The sequence below is a fragment of the Dendrobates tinctorius genome, unplaced genomic scaffold (assembly GCF_039654945.1).
Source record: "Dendrobates tinctorius isolate UK_male_01 unplaced genomic scaffold, ASM3965494v1 ptg000083l, whole genome shotgun sequence".
Lineage (NCBI taxonomy): Eukaryota > Metazoa > Chordata > Amphibia > Anura > Dendrobatidae > Dendrobates > Dendrobates tinctorius.
In genome coordinates this window covers 38,610,541-38,637,165 of record NW_027361751.1, presented here as the reverse complement: position 1 = coordinate 38,637,165, position 26,625 = coordinate 38,610,541, and the positions used below count along the sequence as shown (strand labels likewise).

The 26,625-nt window shown below is 41.9% G+C and overlaps 1 protein-coding gene across 2 annotated transcripts in view; it reads right to left on the bottom strand.

Moving 5' to 3' along the window:
* The window catches only part of NIM1K (NIM1 serine/threonine protein kinase), an 89,959-nt gene that overhangs the window by 5,152 nt on the left and 58,182 nt on the right, over positions 1 to 26,625 (bottom strand). For both annotated transcript variants that reach the window (XM_073584325.1, XM_073584326.1), the window contains exons 2-3: positions 2,542 to 2,597; positions 810 to 1,652 (exon numbers count right to left, since the gene is read on the bottom strand). In XM_073584325.1, the coding sequence (XP_073440426.1) occupies positions 810 to 1,110 (301 nt within the window). In that variant the 5' untranslated portion in view covers positions 1,111 to 1,652; positions 2,542 to 2,597. The remainder of the gene's footprint in view (positions 1 to 809; positions 1,653 to 2,541; positions 2,598 to 26,625) is intronic.

Genomic DNA, 26,625 nt, shown 5'->3' with positions numbered 1-26,625 from the left:
TGGATACCACAGTGCTCTCATCCAGCCTGTATTACCAGGAGAAACACTCCTACTAGAGAAAAAGCAGAAACTTGGATCCAGCTGCAAACTGTTTCAAGAGGGCTGAAAATGAATGAAGGAATGAAGATTATAGACTACAGACTGAAACTGCAATTTTACTATAGGGGTTATCTCAAAATCATAAATGGGTAAAATTGCAAAGAATTGCAAAATTGCAAGATATCTCTTATTAAAAAATCCCCTGAGCTCTCAAGAACACCGGGATTTTCAATTTTATTGTTACCAGCCACCCTGGCTACCTAGGCAAGGAGCAAGAGGCACAAGCAGTCTCTCTCTCTATGCTTTAGAGGGAACCTGTCTGCAGGATTGTAGGATTGTGCTGAGTAACCTACAGACAGTGTCAGGTTGGTGCTGTTATACTGATTCAAATTATACCTTCTGGAGACCTAGACTGCGCTAAAAGATGAGCAGCAAGGTGTATATCTTCTTTAATATTTTCTTTGCCCATGGTGAATGTTTGTTTTTCAATTCTGGAGTGGAAAACCCATTTGACATCATTGTAAGTCCTAACACAATGAAAGAAATTAGAAACTCCTATGCTACAATGCAAAATCCATTATCAGGCCCCCAACGGTCATGATTTTGTAAATGTGGTCCCCTTAGGCCCCAACTATAACTGCAAACTATTCCCGCCTCCTTATAGATAAGCTCATGCAAAACAAAATACACAAAGAACAAACTAAAGCCCAAAATGTCTATATATTTTTAAAAAATAAATGAGAACCATTTACCCTTGACATGAATGTTACCTTTGGTAAGGACATGAATCCCAAGTTTGACTTGTGAGAAATTTCCACTTCCTATTTCCCCGCGCAGCCTGTAAAGGCCGATCCTTTTACCCAGTGCCATCTCCTTGACCGTCTTCTCGTCGTGTGACATATCATGGGTGAGCTTCTGGAAGGGCGTCAGCTTGCGCTGCTTCCCTTCTCCATCTTGTTCATAGCATTCTGACCGGGCATAATCTTCCAGGCTGTCCTGCTTGTTCCAGCGGGAGTACCGCTGGTGTCCTGGACCCCCTCCATTCATGTACATTGCTGTCATGGTCAACATTTGGACACCTTTAGTTAGTAGTCTTATTATACAAGGGTGGAATATAACAAGTCACTGCCAGATGGTCTAATAATCAAAAATGTCAAGCGAATGAGAGAGGAAGCACTTTTTTTTATAGAATGAAATATCTCCAAGTCTTATCGATGGGTGTTAGGTTCCTCCTTAAAAAAATGTTCTTCAAAAAATGGTTCCAGAAGACGTCATGTAGGAGACACCTCACGTCTCCTTCTCAATTCACCAGAGGAGGATATTTCAGCTTTCTTCTTCAGTTTCATCTTCCAGTTGACTGCAAGCACTGCCTTGTCCGATGTCCTCAGCTCCGAAAGGTCTACACGTGAGGCACAGCTTCCAGCCTTAGGGAAAAATCCTGCAGATCTGCAGACGCTGGCTAGTGCTCCAGGGTGATAAGTCACTTTCTGAGTCACATGACATAACAGAGCAGGATTAAGCGACTGCAATGTCACATTAGCCTCCTAAGCACAGACAAGTCTGCATTAGATGCCTCTGAGCCTCCTCAAAAGTTATCCAGACGTCTGGTCCCACTAAGGAGAGAAATGGAAAGAATATCATCAACACATATGTAAAACACTTTTTTCACACACATGGGTGAACTTTTTATGGAGTGGTATGATGTCATGGTCAAAACTTTGTTCTAAATTGAAGAACTACAAAAGTAATTCATAAAATGTAACCCCCATATACCAAATATAAATGTGCTTTAGGTATCAAGTATCAAGAGACAGTAATATGGCTCCATACAGACTCCAAGTTTTAAACTACATCCAAAAACGACTATGGATCAAGCACCTAGTTGTAAGATACATAATACTACATCCATAGAAGTCTATGGGGCCATGTTGCACAACACTTGTTAAAGGGATAGTCCGGCCTTAGGCTACAAGTCGGCGTGACTGCAAGTATGTGATTTGCATACATTGCTCAAAACAAGTGAATTGAGCGAGGCAGGTAATAGTCTAGTCGTAATGTGGCCAGAAGTATGCAAATCACATACTTGCGGTTACATGTCCTTTGCTCCTGGCGCCGGGAAATTCCCACAGCACGCAGTGCATGTGATGTGAGGATTCACAAGTCTGCAGTCACATTGGGTGACTGTAGACTTGTAACCTAAAGCTGGACAACCCATTTAAGCTTTGTTGGCCAGAGCAGAGCACCGTCCTGGATACTTCGGGCCATCCATGACATGGTGGTCATTCAGCTCTATGGCTGCCATGTAACAGCTCCTACAGTAAACAACTTTCCAGCAAGAAAAAAAAAGGGTCTCCGATGGTTGACTCTCAATGATCTGCTGGTTGGTGCTCTGGCTCAAACATTAAGGGGGATGTTTGCAAAAAATAAACTTTTAAAGAAATTATATTACATTAAGAACCAGAAGATAACAGAAAAAATGCAGGGAAAAACGGAATGCCTCACCGTGTCAATGTGCTTGGAAGCCTTGAATTTGCCAGCAGCGATCCAAAAAATTCCGTCTGATCGTCAGATCACAATGAGAGGAAAAAAAAAAAGTTGTCGGATCACACAGCTGAATAATTAAAAACAATCATACCATCATAAAAACGTGTAGATATATCCACAAATAGATAAAAACAGAGTCACATTCTTACGCGTTTCTGGCTATCAGTCCTTAGTCATAGAATGTCAACCAGAAGATACTTTTTCTTTTTTAACCTCCCATTCTGGCAGTCATACGTTTTTATTTTTATGTTTGAGGTCTCGTATTTTTGCTTCTTAAATTGTACTTTCTATTGACTGTTCGCAATGATTTTTTTCTGGGTTGTCTCCGTGTCTGTCCTTTATCACTAAATAATACAATAGCCAATAAACCAAACCCTGTCCATCTGCTGAACATCAAGAGGACCTCATGTATGTGGAAAAGGTGACCCTATGAGTAATCAACGGGATGTGTGGATACGCAGAAGTCTTAATTAGTATGTGTCCAGCAGTGCCGTAAGCTTCCATTCCCAGGCTCTTCATGGCGGTTACCATAGGGAAAGTGGAGGGTGAGCAGAGCCCTAGTGACTGAGCCTTGCCTCAAAAGTGTTCCCACCTATCGTTATAGGGAAATGTATCACATCTACACTGATCTCCTGAATACGACATTATCCCCTGGACTGTCCTGTTTCCTAGACTAGGAAATGGAAATAATGGCGTGTCCAGCAGAACTTTATCTGGACTGTCCCAGAAATGTGGTTATCCCAGTTTTATAGCCATAGAATTAGTGGAATACATGATCGACATCTTTGTCAGAGTCAGGTGTATAAAGCCTCATTCAGACATCCATTTTTTACGTATGTGGTTTTCTTGGATAGCACACGTCCCTGTTATAGTCCATAGGACTGTTCATGTCAGAGCTTTTTTACGGACCGTGTGACTCCAAGTGGGATCCAAATCTTGGATCAAGAACACCCATACAAGTCTAAGGATCTGTGAAAATCGAGGACAGCACGCAGCGTATCTAGGGGGAGAGGCAGGCAGGGCACCCAATGTGGAGGTCTGAGGTGTCTCCCCGGGTGGCTGCATTTTGGCGCCCTCCCTCCTCCAGACTGGGAGTTTCGTTCACTGAGCCGACTGGCAAGGTGCAGCGCGTTGGCTCAAAAGTGAACAACTGTACTCGTGTCTTTCAGCTTCAGAAATTGAAGGTTTTCAGAATGTCGTCAGCAGCTTGATCTGGTCACGTGATCACGCTGCAGACGTCACTTGACGGTCACAGATGAGCGTGAAGAGCATCGGTGGTAAGTGCTTCAGTGGAGATGTACTGCACATTAAATTATCCCTTTTCACCGCAATTACTCGAGTGTGCCCAGTTTTCGATACTATAATTCACGGTTTGGGAACCTACTGGATGCACCTCCATGCCTGGCTGCGCTAGCAGTATTACTTTTCATTAGTGGAGATGAAGACACCGAAGACTCAGTGTAAAGAGGGGGAGGATTTAGTGTGGAGGTGACATTTACTCTGTGGGGGGAGATTCAGTGTGGGGGAGATTTACCCTATGGGGAGGGGATTTGCTCTGTTGGGGTGAAATTTAGCATGCAGGGGTGGGGGAGGTTTATTGTCAGGAGATATTTAATGTGAGGGGAGGGGTAGAGGAGATTTTAATGTGGGGGCAGGGATGGGAGAGATTTAGTGTGGGGGAGATTTAGTGTAGTGGAGATTTAGCTTAATGGGAGAACATTTTAGGCCATAAGTTTGGGGACTGCGGACACAATATGGGGAGTGGGAGACATTTGAAGACACAGTATGAGGAGCAAGGGAGAAATGTGGGGCATGTATGAGGAAACAGTATGGGGAGACGGGTGCAGACACAGTATGGTGAGTGGGGGAGATAGGTGCGAACAAAGTATGAGGAGCGAGTAGGGGAAAATATGAGGGAGGATGGGTGCAAGTGTAAAAAGGTGGCACGGAGTGGTAGTCATGGGCGAGTTCACTAAGCAACAGTCAGTGAGCACCCCGGCACCTTGTACATGAAAAGATAAATAAAGTTCCGGTACTGCTATACAGTTGATTACCTCCATGCCACGTTCACTTCTCATTGCCAGGGAGGAGAAGAGACAGACAATGACACATCCAATGCTTTTTATAACAGGAACATTTATTTGCATCAGTACCTTCAGGCACAGATTATAAGCAGGTTTAGCAGTATCAATATCTTCAAGCACAGATTCTAAGCAGCAGGCAGTCCTTCACATTCAGCACACACTCTGTCCTAGTTGCTGAACCTCTAATCTTTTCCTGGGGTGCTGTGCTACTTGGATATGGATTCTGTCCCTTCTCCACAGCCTCTATTCAGTCCTCAGCCTCAGCTGCTGACTCTCTTCTTGTGCACTAGTCCGCGCACCATCTTGACCCTGTCTTGGCCTCAGACTGCTGGACTCTCTTCTAGCACCCTAGCCCGCACACCGTCTTGACCCTGTCTTGGTCTCAGGCTGTCGGGCTCTTGTACTCACGTGGACCCTTGACTCAACGTGTATGGCCTCTTGTCTGAGCGTGCTTACACCATCATTGGTCCACACTGTTTCGGTAATGCTGCTTTGCCTCTACAGGGCGTCCTCAGGATGATACTTCCAACCACTGACTCTGGTCCCAGAGGTCTGGAATCTTCCTACTCTTGCCCCATCTCTGCAACACAGCTTCTATTTACTCCTTGCCCTTGGCATGGCCACCCAGGCACTGCACTCTATTCACTTCTTGCCTGGGGCATGGCTGCCCAGGCTCTGACTGACACTGACTTCCTGCTGCTATTTCCTTATCTACTTGCTCTCTCCTACAAGTTAACCCATGCCTGCTTGTAGTCTACCACCTAGTGGCCATCCTGTCACAACATTCACTCACATGCACAACACATTTGCAGTATATATTAGAACACACATGTGGGGATGAGTAGCAAGAGAAGAAGAGGCACCATACTACCCCCCACACAGACACAGTATGGTGAGTGGGGGAAGTGGTGCAGACACAGAATGGGGAGGATAAGTGCGAACGCAGTATGAGGAGTGAAATGAAAAATGTATGTGGGCACAGTATGGGGAGCGAGGATGATGTGAAAGGTAGCAGGAGGGATGTGAGAGGAGACAGTATGAGTAGGGAAGGGGAAACATGTGAGGAGACTATTGTGCAGGGAATATAGTGAGGGATAGTTATTTTTTCAGGGGCTCAGTGTAGGGCAGATATTTTGATTCAGGAGCATTATAATGACTGTTATTTTTAAGGGTATCATGTGGGGATATGTTGCACAAGACAGGGGAAGATGGAAGTCTGCAGAGATGAGCTGTGGATGAGAAATGTCACCATGGAGTCTGGACAAGATAAAGAAAAAAATAAATTGAACGACTCCAGAGACAACATCATCTATCAGGTGCCTGGGCGTAAATGTTTTTTTTGTGATACTAATTCTCATTTATATTTATGTGAGGAGCATTAAAGGGGTTTTCCTAGTTTGTGATGAGTCTGCAGTCATTCTATGTGACTGCAGACTTCTGAATTCTCATAGTGCACACTGCACGCTGTCAGGATTCTCTAGTGCCGGAGATTTGCATACATGCGGTCGCCAGTCACATACCAACGAGACATGTGTGGTCTCACTCAATGAAAATGAGTTGAGAGAGGCTGGACAAATCTATTTGGAATATGGCCAGAAGTATACAAATTGCATACTTGTGCTCACATAACGGTCCTCTCTTGGCATCGGCAAGGGAGAATCCTTAAAGTGTGCAGTGAAGGCGCTGTGAGAATTCAGAGGCCTGCAGCCACCTACAGTGACTGCAGACTTTCATGTGAAACCAGGGTGCACGCTTTAATTATAAAATGAAGCCCTGCAGCCAAGCGTGTAATATCCTCACTGTCATGATTCAGCTCTGTTTGCAGGTTCCAGCAGTCATCACATGGCCGCTTCGCTCATATGCGATTTTCACACTTACGGTCATATGACAATGAGCTTCTCTCAGTTTATGACTGAACATTGAGAGAATTAGTTAGAGCAGCTCGTCGACATGTGACAGTAAGGCTATGTGTCAACGTTGCAGAAATGCTGTGGAAATGTCTGCAGCATTTGCACAACTCCCTGCCGCGGGTAAAACGCATGTGGAATTCGCATGCGTTTTCCCGCACAACACAAGCGCTTTTAGCTTGCAGATTGCTTGCGCTTTTCCAAGCGATTTGAAGCATCGCTTGGAAAAGTGATTGACAGGTTGGTCACACACAAGCATAGTGCTGGACAAGTGTGACCAACTTTTTACTATTGATGCTGCCTATGTAGCATCAATAGAATGTTAAAAAAAAAAAATAAATAAAAACTAGGGATATACTCACCTTCTGTTGGCCCCTGGAGCCCTCCCGCCTGTCAGCCACGTTCCGTTCCCAGATTAACCTGCAGATGTGGGGTTAATCTGCGGATTAATAGCGTTATTATGGAATAAAGTTGATTTTCTCCCGATAGCGTTCGGCTACGTGCAGGCGCCGGGCAGGTTAGTAGATTAGCCCCATATCTGCAGGTTAATTGCGTTTTTTCTGGAGACCTGTTCCCTTTAATATGAGATCTGTAGTGGTCCAATTCTTGGCACCACCACCCATCGGCAAAATATAAAGGCTTCAAATCTCCGATCAGCTTAACGTATCCTTGATCGTTTACGAGCCACAGGTTTGTACACTTCGTGGCGGTCATGTCTGGTATTACAGCTCAGAGGAGCTTCAAGTCCCTCAGTTCACAATATTAAACTTTTCAACCAAAGTTTAACTTTAAATTTTTTTAAAGCTTTTTTTTAAGTCCAGTGACTATTGTATCACACTGCTTTACTGGGAAATAATAATGCAAATTGGTGCAAAATTTCCCCCAGAATGTTTACCTCAGCTGCTCCCCCTAGTGTTTAAAAGTGGAAATACCAAACCTTTTAAAATTATTTTTCATATTTTACTAAATCATAAACAAATGATAATATTTTTTAAGAAAATTTAAACATTAATTCTTTACATATTTTCAATTGCTGGAAAAAAAATTTTTTTTTGATGCGTCCTTCCCTTTAAAATAATGCTAATTAGTGACTTTCAGCAATGTTTCCTCCTTTGTAAAACCTCTTGACAGCCTGTCTCTGATCTCCACCAAACAAGGGATGGAAGTGACATGAAAGGACATCACACGGAGTCATAATTACAGTGCACTTTGTCCATGAAAATAATAGTAAATCACAATAAAATGATGAAAGTGCTGCACTGTGATGAAGAGCTCGTGATTAACAGATGGCCACGACAGCTGAATGGCTTGTATCCAAGGACGACATTTAGGCTAAGTAACCTTTTTTTTAGCTAATCAAAAATACATATTCACACCATGGTCACACCACACTCAGTATTTGGTGAGTTTTTTACCTCAGTATCTGTAAGCGTGAGAAATACAGACGTGGTGACGGGTTTCTATTGGTTTTGGCTTACAAATACTGAGGTAAAAATCTCACCAAATACTGAACGTGAGCATTTTTTTTTTTTTAAACTGAACATAAGAAAATTAAGGCTGTATTTCCATGTGTCGGCTCGGTCACAACACTATAAAAATCACAGACTCGTTACACTTAGGCTGCATTCACACGCATGGTCATGGCGCAGTTTTATCCCACAGCAGCGCTGTGCCACTAGGGTCTTTCACCAGTATTATTGCCCAATCATCTCATAGCTACAAGAAACAATGGGCCATTTCTCCTCAGTGCACTGTACGGTGTGTATGACCTCCATATGGTGTCTAAATTTTTATTCCCCCATAGAAACTGATTTTATCACCAGTCTTAATGAAGGCAATTCGCAGTTAGACACTCCGATGTCATTAAGACGTGCACGCATCATCTAATATATAAAGCTCAATGTGGGTGTGTGTGTATGTCCGGGATAGGCATCCGCACCGTTGCAGCTACAGCCACAAAATTTGGCACAGTCACACATCTGGACCCCGAGAGTGTCCTAGGCTATGTTGTGAGGCGAAATTTTAACCCCGCGCGTTCCAATTCACCAATGGGGAAAAAGTGTATGGGCACTGGACTATGGGATGGAGGATATGTGATGGGTATATGGGCACTTGACTATGGGATGGAGGATATGTTTGACAGGTATATGGGCACGGGACTATGGGATGGCGGATATGTATATGGGCACGGGACTATGGGATGGAGGATGTGTGATGGGTATATGGGCACGGGACTATGGGATGGAGGATGTGTGATGGGTATATGGGCACTGGACTATGGGATGGAGGATATGTATGATGGGTATATGGGCACGGGACTATGGGATGGAGGATGTATGACGGGTATATGGGCACGGGACTATGGGATGGTGGATATGTATGATGGGCATATGGGCACGGGACTATGGGATGGAGGATATGTGATGGGTATATGGGCATGGGACTATGGGATGGAGGATGTGTGATGGGTATATGGGCACTGAACTATGGGATGGAGGATATGTATGATGGGTATATGGGCATGGGACTATGGGATGGAGGATGTATGACGGGTATATGGGCACGGGACTATGGGATGGTGGATATGTATGATGGGCATATGGGCACGGGACTATGAGATGAAGGATGTTTGATGGGAATATGGGCACTCGACTATGGGATGGCGAATATGTATGACGGGTATATGGGCAGGGGACTATGGGATGGAGGATGTGTTATGGGTATATGGGCACTGGACTATGGGATGGAGGATATGTATGACGGGTATATGGGCACGGGACTATGGGATGGTGGATATGTATGATGGGCATATGGGCACGGGACTATGAGATGAAGGATGTTTGATGGGAATATGGGCACTCGACTATGGGATGGCGAATATGTATGACGGGTATATGGGCAGGGGACTATGGGATGGAGGATGTGTTATGGGTATATGGGCACTGGACTATGGGATGGAGGATATGTATGACGGGTATATGGGCATGGGACTATGGGATGGTGGATATGTATGATGGGTATATGGGCACGGGACTATGGGATGGAGGATATGTATGACGGGTATATGGGCACTGGACTATGGGATGGAGGATGTGTGATGGGTATATGGGCACGGGACTATGGGATGGCGGATATGTATGATGGGTATATGGGCATGGGACTATGGGATGGAGGATATGCATGATGGGTATATGGGCATGGGACTATGGGATGGAGGATATGTATGATGGGTATATGGGCATGGGACTATGGGATGGAGGATGTATGACGGGTATATGGGCACGGGACTATGGGATGGAGGATGTATGATGGGTATATGGGCACGGGACTATGGGATGGTGGATATGTATGATGGGCATATGGGCACGGGACTATGAGATGAAGGATGTTTGATGGGAATATGGGCACTCGACTATGGGATGGCGAATATGTATGACGGGTATATGGGCATGGGACTATGGGATGGAGGCTGTGTTATGGGTATATGGGCACTGGACTATGGGATGGAGGATATGTATGACGGGTATATGGGCATGGGACTATGGGATGGTGGATATGTATGATGGGTATATGGGCACGGGACTATGGGATGGAGGATATGTATGACGGGTATATGGGCACTGGACTATGGGATGGAGGATGTGTGATGGGTATATTGGCACGGGACTATGGGATGGCGGATATGTATGATGGGTATATGGGCATGGGACTATGGGATGGAGGATATGCATGATGGGTATATGGGCATGGGACTATGGGATGGAGGATATGTATGATGGGTATATGGGCATGGGACTATGAGATGAAGGATGTTTGATGGGTATATGGGCACTCGACTATGGAATGGCGAATATGTATGATGGGTATATGGGCATGGGACTATGGGATGGAGGATGTGTGATGGGTATATGGGCACGGGACTATGGGATGGCGGATATGTATGATGGGTATATGGGCATGGGACTATGGGATGGAGGATATGCATGATGGGTATATGGGCATGGGACTATGGGATGGAGGATATGTATGATGGGTATATGGGCATGGGACAATGAGATGAAGGATATGTATGATGGGTATATGGGCACTCGACTATGGAATGGCGAATATGTATGATGGGTATATGGGCATGGGACTATGGGATGGAGGATGTGTGATGGGTATATGGGCATGGGACTATGGGATGGAGGATAATTATAATTTGCTACAACTAACCACAGTTAGTTACTATGCCCGGGCAGCGCCGGGCTCTTCAGCTAGTTCTTAATAAATCAGGAGCGTCTGACAAGTGGCATCCACTTCTGTGCGCCATGCCAAACATATTACTCTAGTGCCTGACTGGAGTAAGATTTGCAGTGTAAAGAAAGTTAAAGCTCATTATGAATTAGCCAAGCTATAGAATCATGCCTCTGCCATGCCCTGTCCCATCCCAGCTCAGTCCAATTTGGGGGACATGGGAGAAACTGGATTGAAAACGTCTAAAGACGAAAAAGTTTTGCACAATTCTGAGTTAAGAGAGAATTCTGGCAAAATTGCTTTGCTGAATTACACCAGTTTATTTGGAGACCTTGATCTGAAAAATGGACTAGCAGAGTGTATGCTGCATTTCTATCTGTCCATGTGTAAAAAAAAACCTCTTAATGTGAAGTACCCCATTCACTTGCTGTCAGTATGCGGTCCTTTTGGCACATGGGAAAAAATATGCTTGAAAGATCTAAAAAGGCAGCTTTAATAACACAATACAAGCACATGTAAAAGAATGCAATAAAATTACGTTAAAAACCGCAATAAAAACACATGTAAAAAATGCAAAAAACATGTAAAAAAAAGTAATAAAAACACATGTAAAAATGCAATAAAAACACATGTAAAAAAATAATAAAAACACTTGTAAAAATGCAATAAAACCACATGTAAAAATATTATAAAAACACGTTACAAAAAGCAAAAAACACAATAAAAACACATGCAAAAACGCAATAAAAACACATAAAAAGTAATAAAAACACATACGAAATGCAATAAAAACACGTAAAAAGATGTAAAAAACGCAATAAAAACACATGTGAAAAATGCAATAAAAACACGTTTAAAAAATGCAATAAATACACGTAAAAAACGCAAAAACACGTAAAAAAAGCAATAAAAACACATGTAAAAATGCAATAAAAAATTGTAAAAAGTGTAATAACATCATGTTAAAAAATGCAATAAAAGCACATGTAAAAAAAATCGCAATAAAAAAGTAATAAAATACACACATAACCTAATTATTATAATAGATGCAGAAAATCTGCAACATCAACAATTCACCAAATTCTCATTGTGGGAATGTCGCTTCAATGTTGGGTTAGGGCTCACTAGTTTTTTTTTCATGAGAGAAATGAATCGATTTTGATCACTGTTTTTTAACTGATTTTCAGCCGTTTTTTTGGCTCGTGTTTCCATTTTTACCACCAGTGTGGCATCCTTTTTTCTCATATACAAGAAAAAACATAAAACCATTTCCCGGCTTCTCCTGTCTGTCAGTCTGGATTCAGATGAGCACAAGTAGAACTGTCCGTTTTGCAGACAGTAAGATTCCGTATTGTCGTTTACACCCTTGTCGCCCCATTTATACTTCAACAATTAAACTCTTTACCAGACCCAAATACAGTTTCCTATATTAGAAAGGCTGGCGTGGATCCCGTACTTACGGCATCGGTCTTAATCACCTATTGAGTTTGATGGGTGCGTCTGATCCAGATTGCTTAGCGTGATCTGTGATTTTGCCCTCGGGGTCAGCGTAATAACATTCACCTTGCATTGGCCTGTGCGCAGCCTGGCGTGCTAACAGAGTATGGTCGATCCCAAAATACACTGGTCTGAATAAGCCCTATAAACGCCACACACTCGGATGCAGCAGACGACATTTGTGCATTATCCAGTTAAATTGGATATTTTCATCAACAAATTTAAACAAAAATTGGACATTTTTCCTTCTTTATTTATGGATCAATGAGCTACAAAAGCACCCTAGAACTGGAGATGTGAAAAGGCACGTAGACGATAACGCGTACATGTTTTATTAGGTGCAAAAATGTGTGAAAGGGGCCTTACTGGAACATCCGTAAGGAACATGAAACCACAGCGGCCGCCCCAAGAGCCTGGTATATAACAGCTGCACTGTGAGAATACAGCCGCACTGACAGCTACAGCGGGTTTGTCCTCTTATGGAAGTAAAACACAGAACAAAAATAGTGCCGGCATGTAAACATCCCTGTGATCCCCCTTCTGCCCGATTATTTGTAATTCTGTGTTATGATATCACTTATTTTCCCTGCTGCGACAAGATATGAAGAACGCTCGCTCTCTGTCGCCTCTGGTGCTTGAACTATTTTATGGATACTCAGAGCAATTAAAAGGGACCTCCCTGAGACTCTGGGTCCTCAGAAGTTCCGGGAAATCCTCACTGTTGGATGCATTCTTCCATAATGGAAAAATCCTGACAATGTCTGCTACACAACCAGGCCCATTTGGGCCCTAAGACCCCATTCAGACATCCGGTAGTCACGTACATGTTCTTTCTGTGCTTTTTCTCTGGATAGCGCATGTAACCATTATAGTCTATGGAGCTGTTCACGTACCAGTGTTTTTTTTTTCTTTGGACCAAGCAGTCAAAATAAAGTCTACGAGATATGTCCATTTTTATTCCGAGTCACTGATTAGACATCAGTTTTTCTCATACAGTGGTATCCATGATTTTTGATGATGAAAAGCACCGATGAAACCCTAATCAAAAACACTAAGGAAACTGATCAAAAACTCTGATCAAAACCACTGACGAAACTGATCAAAAACACTGATGAAATGCTGATCAAAAACACTGACAAAACTGATCAAAACCACTGACGTACCACTGATCAAAACGCTGATTAAAAACACTGACGAAACTCAGATCAAAAACACTGATAAAACACTGATGAAACTCTAACCAAAAACACTGACAAAACTGATCAAAAACACTGATGAGACTCTAACCAAAAACACTGAAGAAACTGATAGAAAAACTCTGATCAAAAACACCAATGAAACTTTGATCAAAAACACTGACAAAACTGATCAAAAACACTGACAAGACTCTGATCAAAAACACTGATGAAACTCGGCCTGTTTGTCTCATACATGAAAAAAAACAACAGTGGCCTGATTGAACCCTAAGGCCGGGGTCACACTGGCGAGGAATACGGCTGAGTGAGAGGCGCTAAAAGCACGCATTACACACGGACCAATGATTCCCTATGGGGTCCCTCGCACCAGGCGTATATTTCTCATCCGTATTCTAGGCTCCGTGCCAATCGCAGCATGCTGCGATTGTCAGCGTACTACGCCCGTAATACGCCAACGCAAGACTATGGGTGCGCAAAAAATACGGATTACACACGGACCACACATGTGACTTGCGAGAAATACGCACCCGGTGTCTTTTAGCAAAGCCGGCAATTCAGTGCGCTATACAGTAAACTCACACTGACAGGTTTAATAAAGAAATGAATGAATAGATATAGACACATAAAATACATATATATATATATATATATGCATTCTATGTGTATATATCTATTCTTTCGCTTCTGTTTAGAAACCCTGTCATTGGGCTCCATTATATGTCCATTTTGCAAGCCTGCGAGAAAATCTCGCCATACGGATGGCATACGGATGCTAACATGCGCAAAATACGCGACCACACCTTGATTACGGATGACATACTGAGCACTATTTAGGGGTCTGTCATCCGTATTACGCATGTAAAATACTGACCGTATTTTGCGTCGGTTAGTGTGACCCCGGCCTTAGCCTTACAAGTCTACAAGTCTATGGCTCCATCAAAAATCACCTACAGCACAAATGGAGGGGAGAAGCTTTGCAATTTACTTTATTTTTCATCAGTGAAAATCACAGATGATAAAAACAGACACACTGACCAAACACTGATGAAATCGGTTCCATACAAGAAAAATCACACACTTCTGAATGAGGGAATCTGTCGGCAGTTTTTTTGCCATGTAATCAGAGAGCACCATAATGTAGGGACAGAGAGCCTGGTTACAGTGATGTGTCACTTACTGAGCTGTGTTTTGGTGTTTCAATACAATCAGTGTTTTATGAGCAGGAAATTATCACTACAGGACAACTGGTCTCATGCCAACCCCCACCCCTCCAACACTACTGGTTATCAGCTGTCACTATACAATGTACTGAGAAAGCTGTGGTGTGGCCGGGGTTACACACAACTCAACAACTGAGCTCTGCTAGATCAGTAACAGAGAAAACTGTGACTCTATCATACCTGCACCAGTAAGCCAAGTGAGACATTGCGGGATTCAGGGTCCCTGCCTCCTTCTGCTGTCAGATTACATAGCTAAAACCTACTGACAGATTCCCTTTAAGGACCAAGACCTTTTTATTATTATTTTTTTCATCCTGACAAAAAAAAGCCATAATTTTTGTATTATTATTTTTCAGCTATGTAGCTGTGTGAGGGCTTTTGTTGTTTTTTCCGGAGGAGTTATATTTTTCAGTGTCCCCATTTTGAAGTGACTAGAACTTATTGATTTATTTTTATTTTTGGAAGGAAATGTAAAACAGCAATTCAGCCTTTGTTTTTTTTGCATTTTTTTTACATGGTAAAAATAACGAGTTAACACTATTCTATGTGTTGGTATAAATGTATCAGTATCCAATATGTCTTTTATATTTTGCTACTTTTGAAAAAAATACTATGGAAAAATAAGTCAGATTTGTGTTGCTACATCTGGATAAACGTAAGTTTTTCTTTATTTTTCGGCCATATTATTTACAGAATGAATACTATTTTTTTAAAAATCTGCCATATGGTTACAGTACATAGATATGGGCCTTTTTAGTGCTGATTTTTATGGTGTTTACAAGGGGAAAGAGCTCACAGGATTTGTTCTTAAACTTCTGTACATTATTATCCTGGGAGCCATTCACCCTTGGTTTGGAACAAGAAACTAGCACAAAATAAAAAAAGCCCCTATCTCTGGAACTGTATGGCAGATTTAAAAAAAAACCTCAAGGCAAAACTCAAAAGAACAAAAAATGGCCAACACGGTGACAGGTGATCTTTAAATGCATTTACAATTTGGGTCACCTTTTTATGTGGCCTATGGTTCTAGCACCATAATTTACATCTTTCTTATGCTGTAAAGATGACCTAATGCGGTTGATAAATTCTTCATCTAAACTAATAATTATGTCACAAAGCTCGTCCTCATCGTCACATCACTGTCTTTAAAAGCTCTTGGCCAAAATGTTTTGGAAGAACCTAATTTTGTTTTGAAAAGAGAGTACATAAAAGGTCACACTGTAATTTTTCTGCTTAAATAATACCCCCATACAATGCCAAATAAATACTATACAATATCATAGTTGTGTCTACATAATCGTGTTAGATGATGCTCAAATAGCAGTGCTATATAGTATTGCTATACAGTGCCGGAATAATGTCACAGTAATAAAGTGGAAGATCACAAGACAGTAGATGCCATAACCTATGATGGAAACATGCTAGATGTCCTTTTTGCCCTCATTTTGAAACACACAACTCAAATTTGGCCTGTAGGATGATTATATTTGGCCCACGATGCCGGCACCAGTACCCTCCAACCCGCCCAGCATTGCACTTTCAACTGTATCAGTATTCTGGATGCCGATACAATTGAAAGCAATTATGGTAGAGGGAGCTGTCAGCTGACACTCCCTCCACCATCATTCTACCTCTGCGTCTGACGTCTCAGCGTAGCAGGTGCGATGATGTCATTACAGTGTACCCGGTGTACTGAGCAAGGAAGAGCTTCAGAGCAATCGCTGTCAAGATTGGAGCAGCAGGGGAATAAGGAGAGGTGAGTGTTTATTTATTTTTAATGAGTGGCCCATTATACTGTATGGAGGACTATGTGGGGCCATTATACTGTACAGCGGACTATGTGGTGCCATTATACTGCATGGAGGACCATGTGAGGCCAATTTTACTGTATGGAGAACTATGTAAGGCCTATTATACTGTATAGAGGACTATGTGGTGCCATTATACTGTATATAGGACTATGTGCGGCCCATTATACTGTATAGAGGACTATGTGGTGCCATTGTACTGCATGGAGGACTGTGTGAGGCCCATTACACTGTATGGAGGACTATGTAGGGCTTTCATACTGTATGGAGGCTTTTGTGGGGCCTTTATACTGTATGAAGGAGTATGTGGGGCCTTTATACTGTATGGCTGACTATGTGGGATCATTATACTGTATGGAGAACTATGTGGGGCCATTATAGTGTATGGAGGACTATGTGAGGTCAGATATTCTGTATGAAGAACTATGTGAGGCCCATTATACTGTATATAGGACTATGTGGTGCCCATTGTACTGTATGAAGGACTATGTGGTACCATTATATTTTATGGATGACTATATGGGACCCATGATACTCTTTTAAGGGCTGTGTGGGGATCATAATTGGGCATTATACTATGTTAGGGTCACCATACTTTGCAGGGGGTATAGTAGGATCATCATGTTGTGCGTGTGGAGGGTACTGTGAAGGAATTCACTGTGGGAATATCATACTGTGTTTGGGGGACACTTGTGTTGGCATCATACTTTATTATCTCTATTATTTATTCATTCAAGTTTTTTTACCCTTTGTTATTACAAATTTAAATTAGGCTATTGGGCCATAAGCTTTTTACTGCTCTTACATAGCATATTATTATTATTCCAGTATGCCCCATTTGTGATTATGTGTTTATTTTATTTGTTGGTGGGACAACCCCTTCAAGTTTGCTTCCATATGAAACGGTTCATTGTTATATTTGATGACAAGTAAAAATTTCCTAAATTGTAGACATTTTATTTTAATAAATATCAAGGTTGGCCTCGACTTTGTCCAAGTTTTTTCATTTTGTCCTTCTGTGTATTTGAGTTTGTCATCCCTGTTTAAAGCTACAGTACAGAACTGTATATAATTATTATTTTTGCGTCTCTACGAGGCTAAATAATAAAGAAAAAAAGGGAATCTCATTAAACATTTCATTTTGGAAAGCGACAGAAATGCAATCCTAAAAAAGACAATTGGTTATTGCTGAGCATCGAGTCTCGTGGGCCAGACAGGATTACAGGCCTCTGCTAATGACACACAGGTGAGAAACCTACAAGCTTAGGCAAATCCCGTCCATGAACTAGGCCGACATTGTGAAATCCTGCCAGAATAAAAGCCAGCACACATTGTTCCAGAGCATAGGCTGGTAATGACTATAGAGCAGGCGTGCCGCATCAGCCAAAGGAACAATGGTTCTCCGTGCTACAAATCACCTTATTTTTCCTAAATGTAATTTTATTAGGAACAGCAGGTATAGAAGAAATGTTTTCATCTTGATTTTAACAGTTTTGCTAGATCTGAGTCACAGGTACCATGTTATAAGGAAAACATTCTAACTCCTTAAAGGGAATCTTTCAGCGCAAACCAACAGTATAAACTAAGGACATACCCTTGTAGGTTATATGGCATCTTTAATAATTGCTCCTTTCATGATCTAATCACTTTCTGCAGAAACTGAAGTTTAATCAAATATGCTAATTAGGGCGCTTAGTGCACCCTGAGTGTGCACCTGTTTTTCGTGCCCGACCTCCCTCAAAATGATTGACAGCACTGGCCCGCTGAGGTTTTGCCAAAGGCAGTGTTCAGCGCAGGCAAGACTATGCTCTAAATCACAAATGATTGAGGCTGAACATGCCAAACCAGTGGATGGAGTAGTGCACTGAGCTTCTTGGCCACACCGAGGGTGCACCGAGCACCGTAATTAGCATATTTGTTAAACCTCAGTTTTTTTCAGAAATGATGCAAGGATTAGAACACTAAGGCCATGATTCATCAAGACTGGCATTGTTTGATGGACTTGATGAGGGGCAGTGCTGGAATCAGACACTTGTACTTCATGAAGAGGTGCATGCAGTCCTTCCTGGAGTAAGATTTGTAGTGAAAGCTGTCGTTTGTCACCACACCCCCATCATAGCTCTGCCCAATTTATCAAAGTTGGACAAAAATGCGGTTAGAATGCAATTATTCAAACCTGCCGGAATAGAAGCTTTTGTGAATCGGGCCCTATCGGTGTGACTTTTATATTGGCTATGTCCCCTAGAAGACTATATGTTTAGTTTATACTGTCAGTTTGGGCTGACAAGACTCTCTTTAAAGAGTAACTTCTAACACTGATTACACAAGGACTACAAGACGGATTTCTTCTCCCAGGTATCATTTTAATCTGTATAACAGCGGCAACCTGACAATGCCTGTAGTTTACTTAGCAAAATTCTGCTGACAGGTTCGCTGCAGCCAATTTTTCATTTTTGGGCAGATTCATTTTTTTTATCCTTCAAGCAGCCATACCTTTTTATTTTTCCACTGACATATGATGACTTGTTTTTTTTTTTCTTTTTGCAGGATGAGCTCTAGTTTTGAATGGCTCAACCGCAATGGAAAAATAATTCCAAGTGAGGTCAAATGGAGGAAAAAATCTAACAACATGATTCTTCAGAACAGTACAATTATAGTGATATGACAAAATTACTAATTTAGTGGTTCAAAACAATTATGAGTCAAGATGAAATGTTTAATGATACCATTCTGGGGTATCGATGCTTTCAGAATTGCCTAATCTATCAAGTTATAAAAATAATTAATCTGATTGGTAAACGATGTAGCGTAAAAAAAGTCAAAGCCCCAGAATTACGTTTCTTTGGTCACCTCTACTTTGCATTAAAATACAATAACGGGCGATCAAAAGATCATATCTACACCAACGTGGTGTCATTAAAAACAACAGATCCGCATGCAAAAAATAAGCCCTCACCCAGCCCAAGATCACGAAAAATGGAGACGCTACGGGTCTCGGAAAATGACGCTATATTTTTTTTTAACAAACTTTGGATTTTTTTTCACCACTTAAATAAAATAGAACCTAGACATGTTTGGTGTCTATGAACTTGTAATGACCTGGACAATCATAATGGCAGGTCAGTTTTAGCATTTGGTGAACATGGTAGAAAACAACCCAAAAAAACAGTTGTGGAATTGCACTTTTTTGCAATTTCACTGCACTTGGAATTTTTTTCCCGTTTTCTAGTACACGATATGGTAAAACCAATGGTGTCATTTAAAAGTACAACTCGTCCTGCAAAAAACAAACCCTCACATAGCCATACTGACGGGAAAAAAAGAAACTCAAAAACGAAAATGGGCTGCGGCGTGAAGGGGTTAATGCTTCTCTGTGTAAAACTAAGTAGTGAAGTTAGTGGAAGGTTCAAGGAGCAAAACATAATTTTTCCACTTTGGTCCTGGTGCTCATAGATAATTGAGAGGGGCTTTTTCTTCCTATTCGTGCTTCTAAAGGACCTATCCTGTTCGGTATTACACAGACTGCTACTGATTTAATGTGGCACAGTGTAATACCTCCTTATCCCTGTGGTGGCGCTGCATGAAAACTGAACACACGCTGCCTAGTTTCCTCACAGAAGACAGATGATTGCTGCAGCAAGAAGGCACATTAATCTGTTTAGAGCCAATAATCCATCTAATGTGTAGAGATTTTCAATAGTGACCAGCCCCTTTAAAAAAGATTTGCTGTCTATTTCCTACACAATTTATCACACTACCTAGAAGCAAAGATAATTTGATGCTAAAACGTCCATCCTCTATATCACAGTGCCTGTAGCGGCAGAATTAATGCTCACATGTTCTACATGCCTACCTCCTACTCCCACGTCGGCTCGTTACCTTCCCCCACTTCCCAAAAACAAAAATGTCGTTCTAAGAAAAACGATGTCGTTTGTACCACAAATAGCAATGTTGTGCAAACCGCTGAGAGCAAACATGAACATTTTTCCATTACGTTATTAAAATAATGTCTGCATACAGGAATTCTAGATTTTTTTTCCTATATAAAAATTGCAAACAGAGAAGTATTTGTAAAGTATTATGTCTGCAATACTGAGTACTACACAGATTAATTACCAAGCGATGCTGTCTGGGATGCAATAATCTCTGGGGTGACAATATTGGGAACATATGACAAAGTCCTTGTAATTATTGTCAGGGGTTTAGCTAAGGGGGCACTGGCGGGTCATGTATCCCGGATGTCAAGCAGAGGTCACCATAAGCGCCTCTGCCTTGCCCAGGGTACATTAGAAGAGCTAGGTCAGAATACTGAACCTTTACCGCAGATGAAAGGAAACCAAGCTACAACTCTGGTTAAAGCAAAGAATCATTATCAGAAAGTTGTGCGAGATGATTACAGAGCTTAATACCAACCAGGCTCGGACTGGCCCATAGGAGAACATGAGAATCCTCCGGTGGGCCCCTGTGAGGGAGTGCTAATGAATAGTGCTATTACACTTGAATCACAATTTGCAGAAAAAGGTATAATCTAATCATTCATTAAACAAGCTATCCAAATTAATATTACATAGAAGCAAAAGTAAATTCATGTATAAGGGTCAGGTTATTTTTGCGTGTAGCTGAATAATCCAATCGAAGCCATCGTTCTCCTGTAAAAAATCCAAAATAAAAAAGGCAACAATATCCAACACCTGTCCACCATACAGTCTTGTCCCACGCTGCAATCTATCTGAAGGGGTTAAATAGTTTACAACTGGGAGCAGCGCTAACACGATCGGCCCGGCTGTAAACTACGGAGGAATGAAGGAAAATCTGCCTGCGCAGCCTCCCCGCCTGACCGAAGATGAACTGATTAGCGTGGGAAAGTTTCTGAACATTTTCCCATGCTATCCAAATTAATATTACATAGAAGCAAAAGTAAATTCATGTAATAGGGTCAGGTTATTTTTGCATCTTTACCAATCCTGTCCGACACTGACTGCTACCAATTTCAATTTTCCTAAGACCTTCCAGAGAGCCAGAGCTCAAAATTCCAAACCCCACTCAAAATTGGCATTTTGGAGCATTTCATGCCTGTTTAGGGGCATTTGGGGACAAGTTTTTTGTAATTATTGCCCTGATTATAACTGATGAAGTATTGGCAGGGTGAGAGGGGGGATCCTGAGAGCTATGCTGTTAAGGGATGTACGATAACTATATAGGTTCAGAAATTGCAGTTGCACCCAGGTCCCCAATCCTCAGAGATCCCAAAGGGTTCCTCCTACTCCACAAAAGAACACCAGTACAATAAATAGAGTATGCTAGTTTTGCATCCGGTTCTTTGTTAGAATTCAGAACCAGTCACTTGCCATAAATATGTAATTTTTGTATCAGCTGTAAACGCCGCTGTTCTCTTGAATCTGGCCTTGTTTTACTTTTATTCCTGCTTCTCTCCATTCCTAAGATATGCCCATCTCTTCTCTGTATGTAAATCTAATCCTTTAAGCCAAGTGGGCATGGTCATCAACTCACCCAACTGGCTAAGAATATATGATTATACAAGGAAGAAAGGGCCTTATCTCAGGAACAGAGAGGTGCAGGTACAAAAGAAAAACAACAACGGATTCTGAAGAACAACAGCATTTCCACAGATTACTAAGTGAATACCATGTGTGATACTTCTAGAAGATATCTACTCAAATGTGCCATGTCTGTGATTTGTAGATGCATATTTATGGCATGAGACAGGTCCTCTATAAAGTTATGTCTGAAGATATTCCTACTGGATCCACATGGTGGATATTTGATTGACAAATATACCAAAATCCACAACCGGAATATCCCACGAAACTATTTAGCTACAGGAGACAGCACCTTGAAGAAAAATTACAAGCAATCCATGGAAAATTAAGATTATTTAGGATAAGACTTAAGGGAACATTTGGGAATTTTTCCACTCCTCCCTTGTCTAGACTTTCCCTTTCCCTGGGTAAATAATAGTGAATGTGAGAACTGATCTGAACACCAGTGTGAGTTCTCACTTACATTCCATCCGTTCAGTAGAAAATATTTTTCACTGCAGGTATGTTAGAAAGTTTAGCCAATGCATACTGATGTGGACAACATATTTGGTTAGAACGTCAGGGGGGTGGTCCTGACAGAAAGAACCGCAGTAGAGACGAGGCTCTGGGTGTAGGACACCGTATTTGTAACGACGAAACTGCAGAGTAAAGTGCTGATGTTGTACGGGCCTAAGGCGGCCACAGTGACTGAGCTGACAGGATCATCACAGAGTGAAAAGGGGCGGTACGTATAGATACGGTGTGTGAAGCGGCCCTGGACACGGAGGGCCGTGAGAAAGAGATATTGCGGTGTGCTGTGAGGGCCGTCAGTCGGACGGTGGAAAATAAACTTGGACCTGTTGCACCCAGAACCTGTCTCCATCTTGTCTCTGTTTCGTCTCTGCGCGGTAAGGAGAGGGACCACCCCCCAGCCCGGCCCACGACCCTACATACGCCTACTGGAGGTGGACACTCAAACATAATAAACTGCGTCAGAACCCCAGCTTGGGGGTGGATCAATCATGCTTTGGGGTTGTGTTGCTGCCAATGGCACGGGGAACATTTCACGGATAGAGGATGACCCAGGAATCTCACAAAACTGGAAGAATTTTCCAAGGAAGAATGGTTGAAAATCCCTCAAACAAGAATTGAAAGTCTCTTGTCTGGCTACAAAAAGCATTTAGAAGCTGTGATACTTGCAAAAGGGGGTGCTATTGGTGCTAATCATGCAGGGTGCCCAAACTTTTACATAAGCCCATTTTATTTTTTTTAATATTTAAAATGTAAAAGATGAAAATATATATACTGTATATATATTTTTCTTAACATACAAAGGAAATGTGTCATATTTAACTTTAGGCCTTTTAGAGATCATTTCATCTTCAACTTGCTTAACTGTTCACAATAACAGTAATTTTGACTAAGCGTTCCCAAACATTACTATGCCACTGTACATAATGCAGAGGTATATGCCTGTTTAAGGCACCCAGCTACCATGGTAACTGTGATGACACAGCATTTTACCTTAATTAGCCAGATGTCTGTTTTCAGTAAGCCAGGGGGAATATACTGTTATATATATGTTGACTTTTGAATTTATGTTTTTGTTCTTTGGCTGGTCAAGAAAACACAGACTTTAGTTCATATAAGCCTGTAATATTTACTTTTAAGTTGACGTTTGTTGTAACATATTGTGCTGTTATCCTTGATGATAGAGACACAGGGTAATAGAACAATGATGTTTGCTGATATGATATGATTACACATTGTTCAGGCCAACCAGTTTGTTGACTTTCAAAACAGTGGAGGAAAAACTATGCAAATATATGAAATAATCTAAGAATGCCAGTTAATCTCATCACCATTCTGTCCCTTGACCTGTGAATTATTGTTTGAATAACATACGGTAACGATATATATAAAGGGGTTATGCCTTTGTAACGATAAATCCAAGACATCCAGAGATTCTGCAAAACACCACAGCTAGGAACACTCTACAAGTCAGCAGCCAAGACATCTTGGCTCCATCACGATGGACAAAGATTTAACATTCTACAGGATGTCAGTGTAGGAGATCATGGCACCAACTGAAAGATTACAGATCTACTCAATTGATCATCATTGAACATATGGATACATTTGAGGTTGTCAGGATTTGGACCCACTGGTCACTTTAGCCCCTTTGGATACATATGGGAAAGCCAGGTTTGGGACCCATCGGTCACCTGGCTCCATGGAGATGTTCGGAGAAGCCAGGATGTGACCCTCCTGTCACCTGGCCTTGTACCTCAATGGACTATCATCTTCCTAAACTTTTCGTTAACTTTTCTCTGTGCCACAAGTGGGGGTAGTCGGCCCTGGAAGCTCTGAATTCACAGCTGCACTTATCCCGGTGAGTCAGCAGAAGGGTGAGACTCTGTAATTGTGCACCATCTTGGGTATTTGCTGGGACTGTTCAATGTGTTATTTGACTGTTTTGTGGTTCAACAAAGTATTGCCACACTGTTTTACCCTCACCCTGTGTAGTCTGAGTAGTATTACGCCCACGGTAAAAGAGAGTGGGCTTTCGGTGGGATGATTCCCGGTTCATGCTTTTTCGACTATTGGACTAAGGCATCTACTGACCCCTGTGTCTTCACAATATGATATAACCCATCTGCGTCCCCCAATATGATATAATTTCAATGCTCTTTTAGGGATTGACAGTAGCATCTAAATGGTTATGAGCAGTAGAAAGAGCTCAGCTCCTGTCACTGCTGTTTTTAGAGACTGATGCCGGCTGTACAACAGAACCGACATTGACTGCACCGGAACTCTAGTGGAGGGCGCACTGGTACACCAGTACGCCTTTAAGCTTTGCCGCTGACCAGGAACATTAAATTACAACTGAGTAGTCCAATAAGACTAAAATGAAAAAATAGCCCAACCATAGAACAGGCACATTTTATTGTTCAAATCAATGCAGATCAAATGAACCAGCATTAGATCAGCATGGCATCCTTAGATAATTAAAATTGATTTTAATAAGAAATGCAGGAGTTGTGTAGACATCTTCGTGTAAGGGTCTTCCAAACTCCCCAGTCTATTTACCTGCCTTCTGCTGCATCGATATCAGAACATACTCATTTGGAGTACAGATGATGCCAGTGAAATGGGTCACCTCAGCACCTGTTGTTCTCAAAAGTACAACATTTATAGAAGGACCATTTAACTGCAAGCATTTGTACTCCGAATGAGTACGTTTTGAAATTCCGTAATAAAATGATTTGGAGTTTCATAACTTTCCACACTGGACAAAATAGTATAAAGTTTAGTTACTTTTAAACCAATGTTACAATTCTCAGCAGATATAGGGTTAACTTAAACTACTGCAGACTTCAAAAAACAATTAAACTTCAAAGATAGAGAACATAAAGGCTTGCCTGTATATTAACAGAGTTGTTTGCATAGAAGCAGGCCACCCATTCACAAAGCATTTAGTATTATATCCTATGGTCACCTTCTGTGCAGATCTGTGCAGTGTGACTGAACTAATCATCCAGCTCATCCTCTGGAAACAAGTATCACACACATTTTATGTTATATACTGTACGGTATATTCTATTTTAAAATGTGAGGAGAATTAAAATATCTGATAATTGTGTATGAGTATATATAATGAGATACATTATTTTTACTCCTCTCTATGGTATATTGCATGCAGACATAGGTTGCCCATAGACAGAACTTAAAACGGGTTGTCCACTACTAGGACAACCCCTTCTCGATCGAAATGTTTGGCCTCAATAAAATAATAAAGCCTATACTCCCCTACCATTCTGGCCCCGTTCCAGTGGTGTTGGCATTCGCTCTCCCCGGGGCTCTCATGCGATTGTTATGACACGTGGACCCAATCCGCGCTGGCGTCATCCTCCCCGCCTTCGTGCCGATTGAACATGAAGAAGTCAGAGATTAGTTGCAGCCCTGACGACAGAAGGCGGGGGCCAGTGAAGCCAGCGCTGATTGGGCATCGGGTACCACGTGTCATGCAACCTTGTCAGAACCCCGGGACCACGAGTGCCGACACCGCTAAAACGGCGCCATCACAGGAGGTGAGTATAGGTTATTTCATTTTATCGGGGGCCAGCCATTGAGATCGAGAAGGGGTTGTCTTAGTAGTGGACAACCCCTTTAAGTTTTGAGGCAATCCATACGAAAGATGTGGACTTTTCCCTCAGAGATTACCGTGTACATGTAACACAGTTCCAAAGACGTGAATGACAAATGTGAATTTGCTGAAAACTCCTTTAGAGAGGACCTGTCACTTGCCGTAGATATGTACATATTGACGCTTTCTTGTGAATCTGGAGTTGTGTTCTTCTTCTCCATTCCTGAGATATGGTCCCCTCTTCCTCGTATGTAAATCTAGTCTTTTATCCAAGCAGGAGTGGTCTTCTTCAGCTGTTCTCTTTTAGCATATTCTTGAGGACCACATCCAGTTGGCTAAAAAGACTAGATTTATATACAGGGAAGAGGGAGCCATATCTTAGGAACGGAGAGGAACCAGAGGAAAAA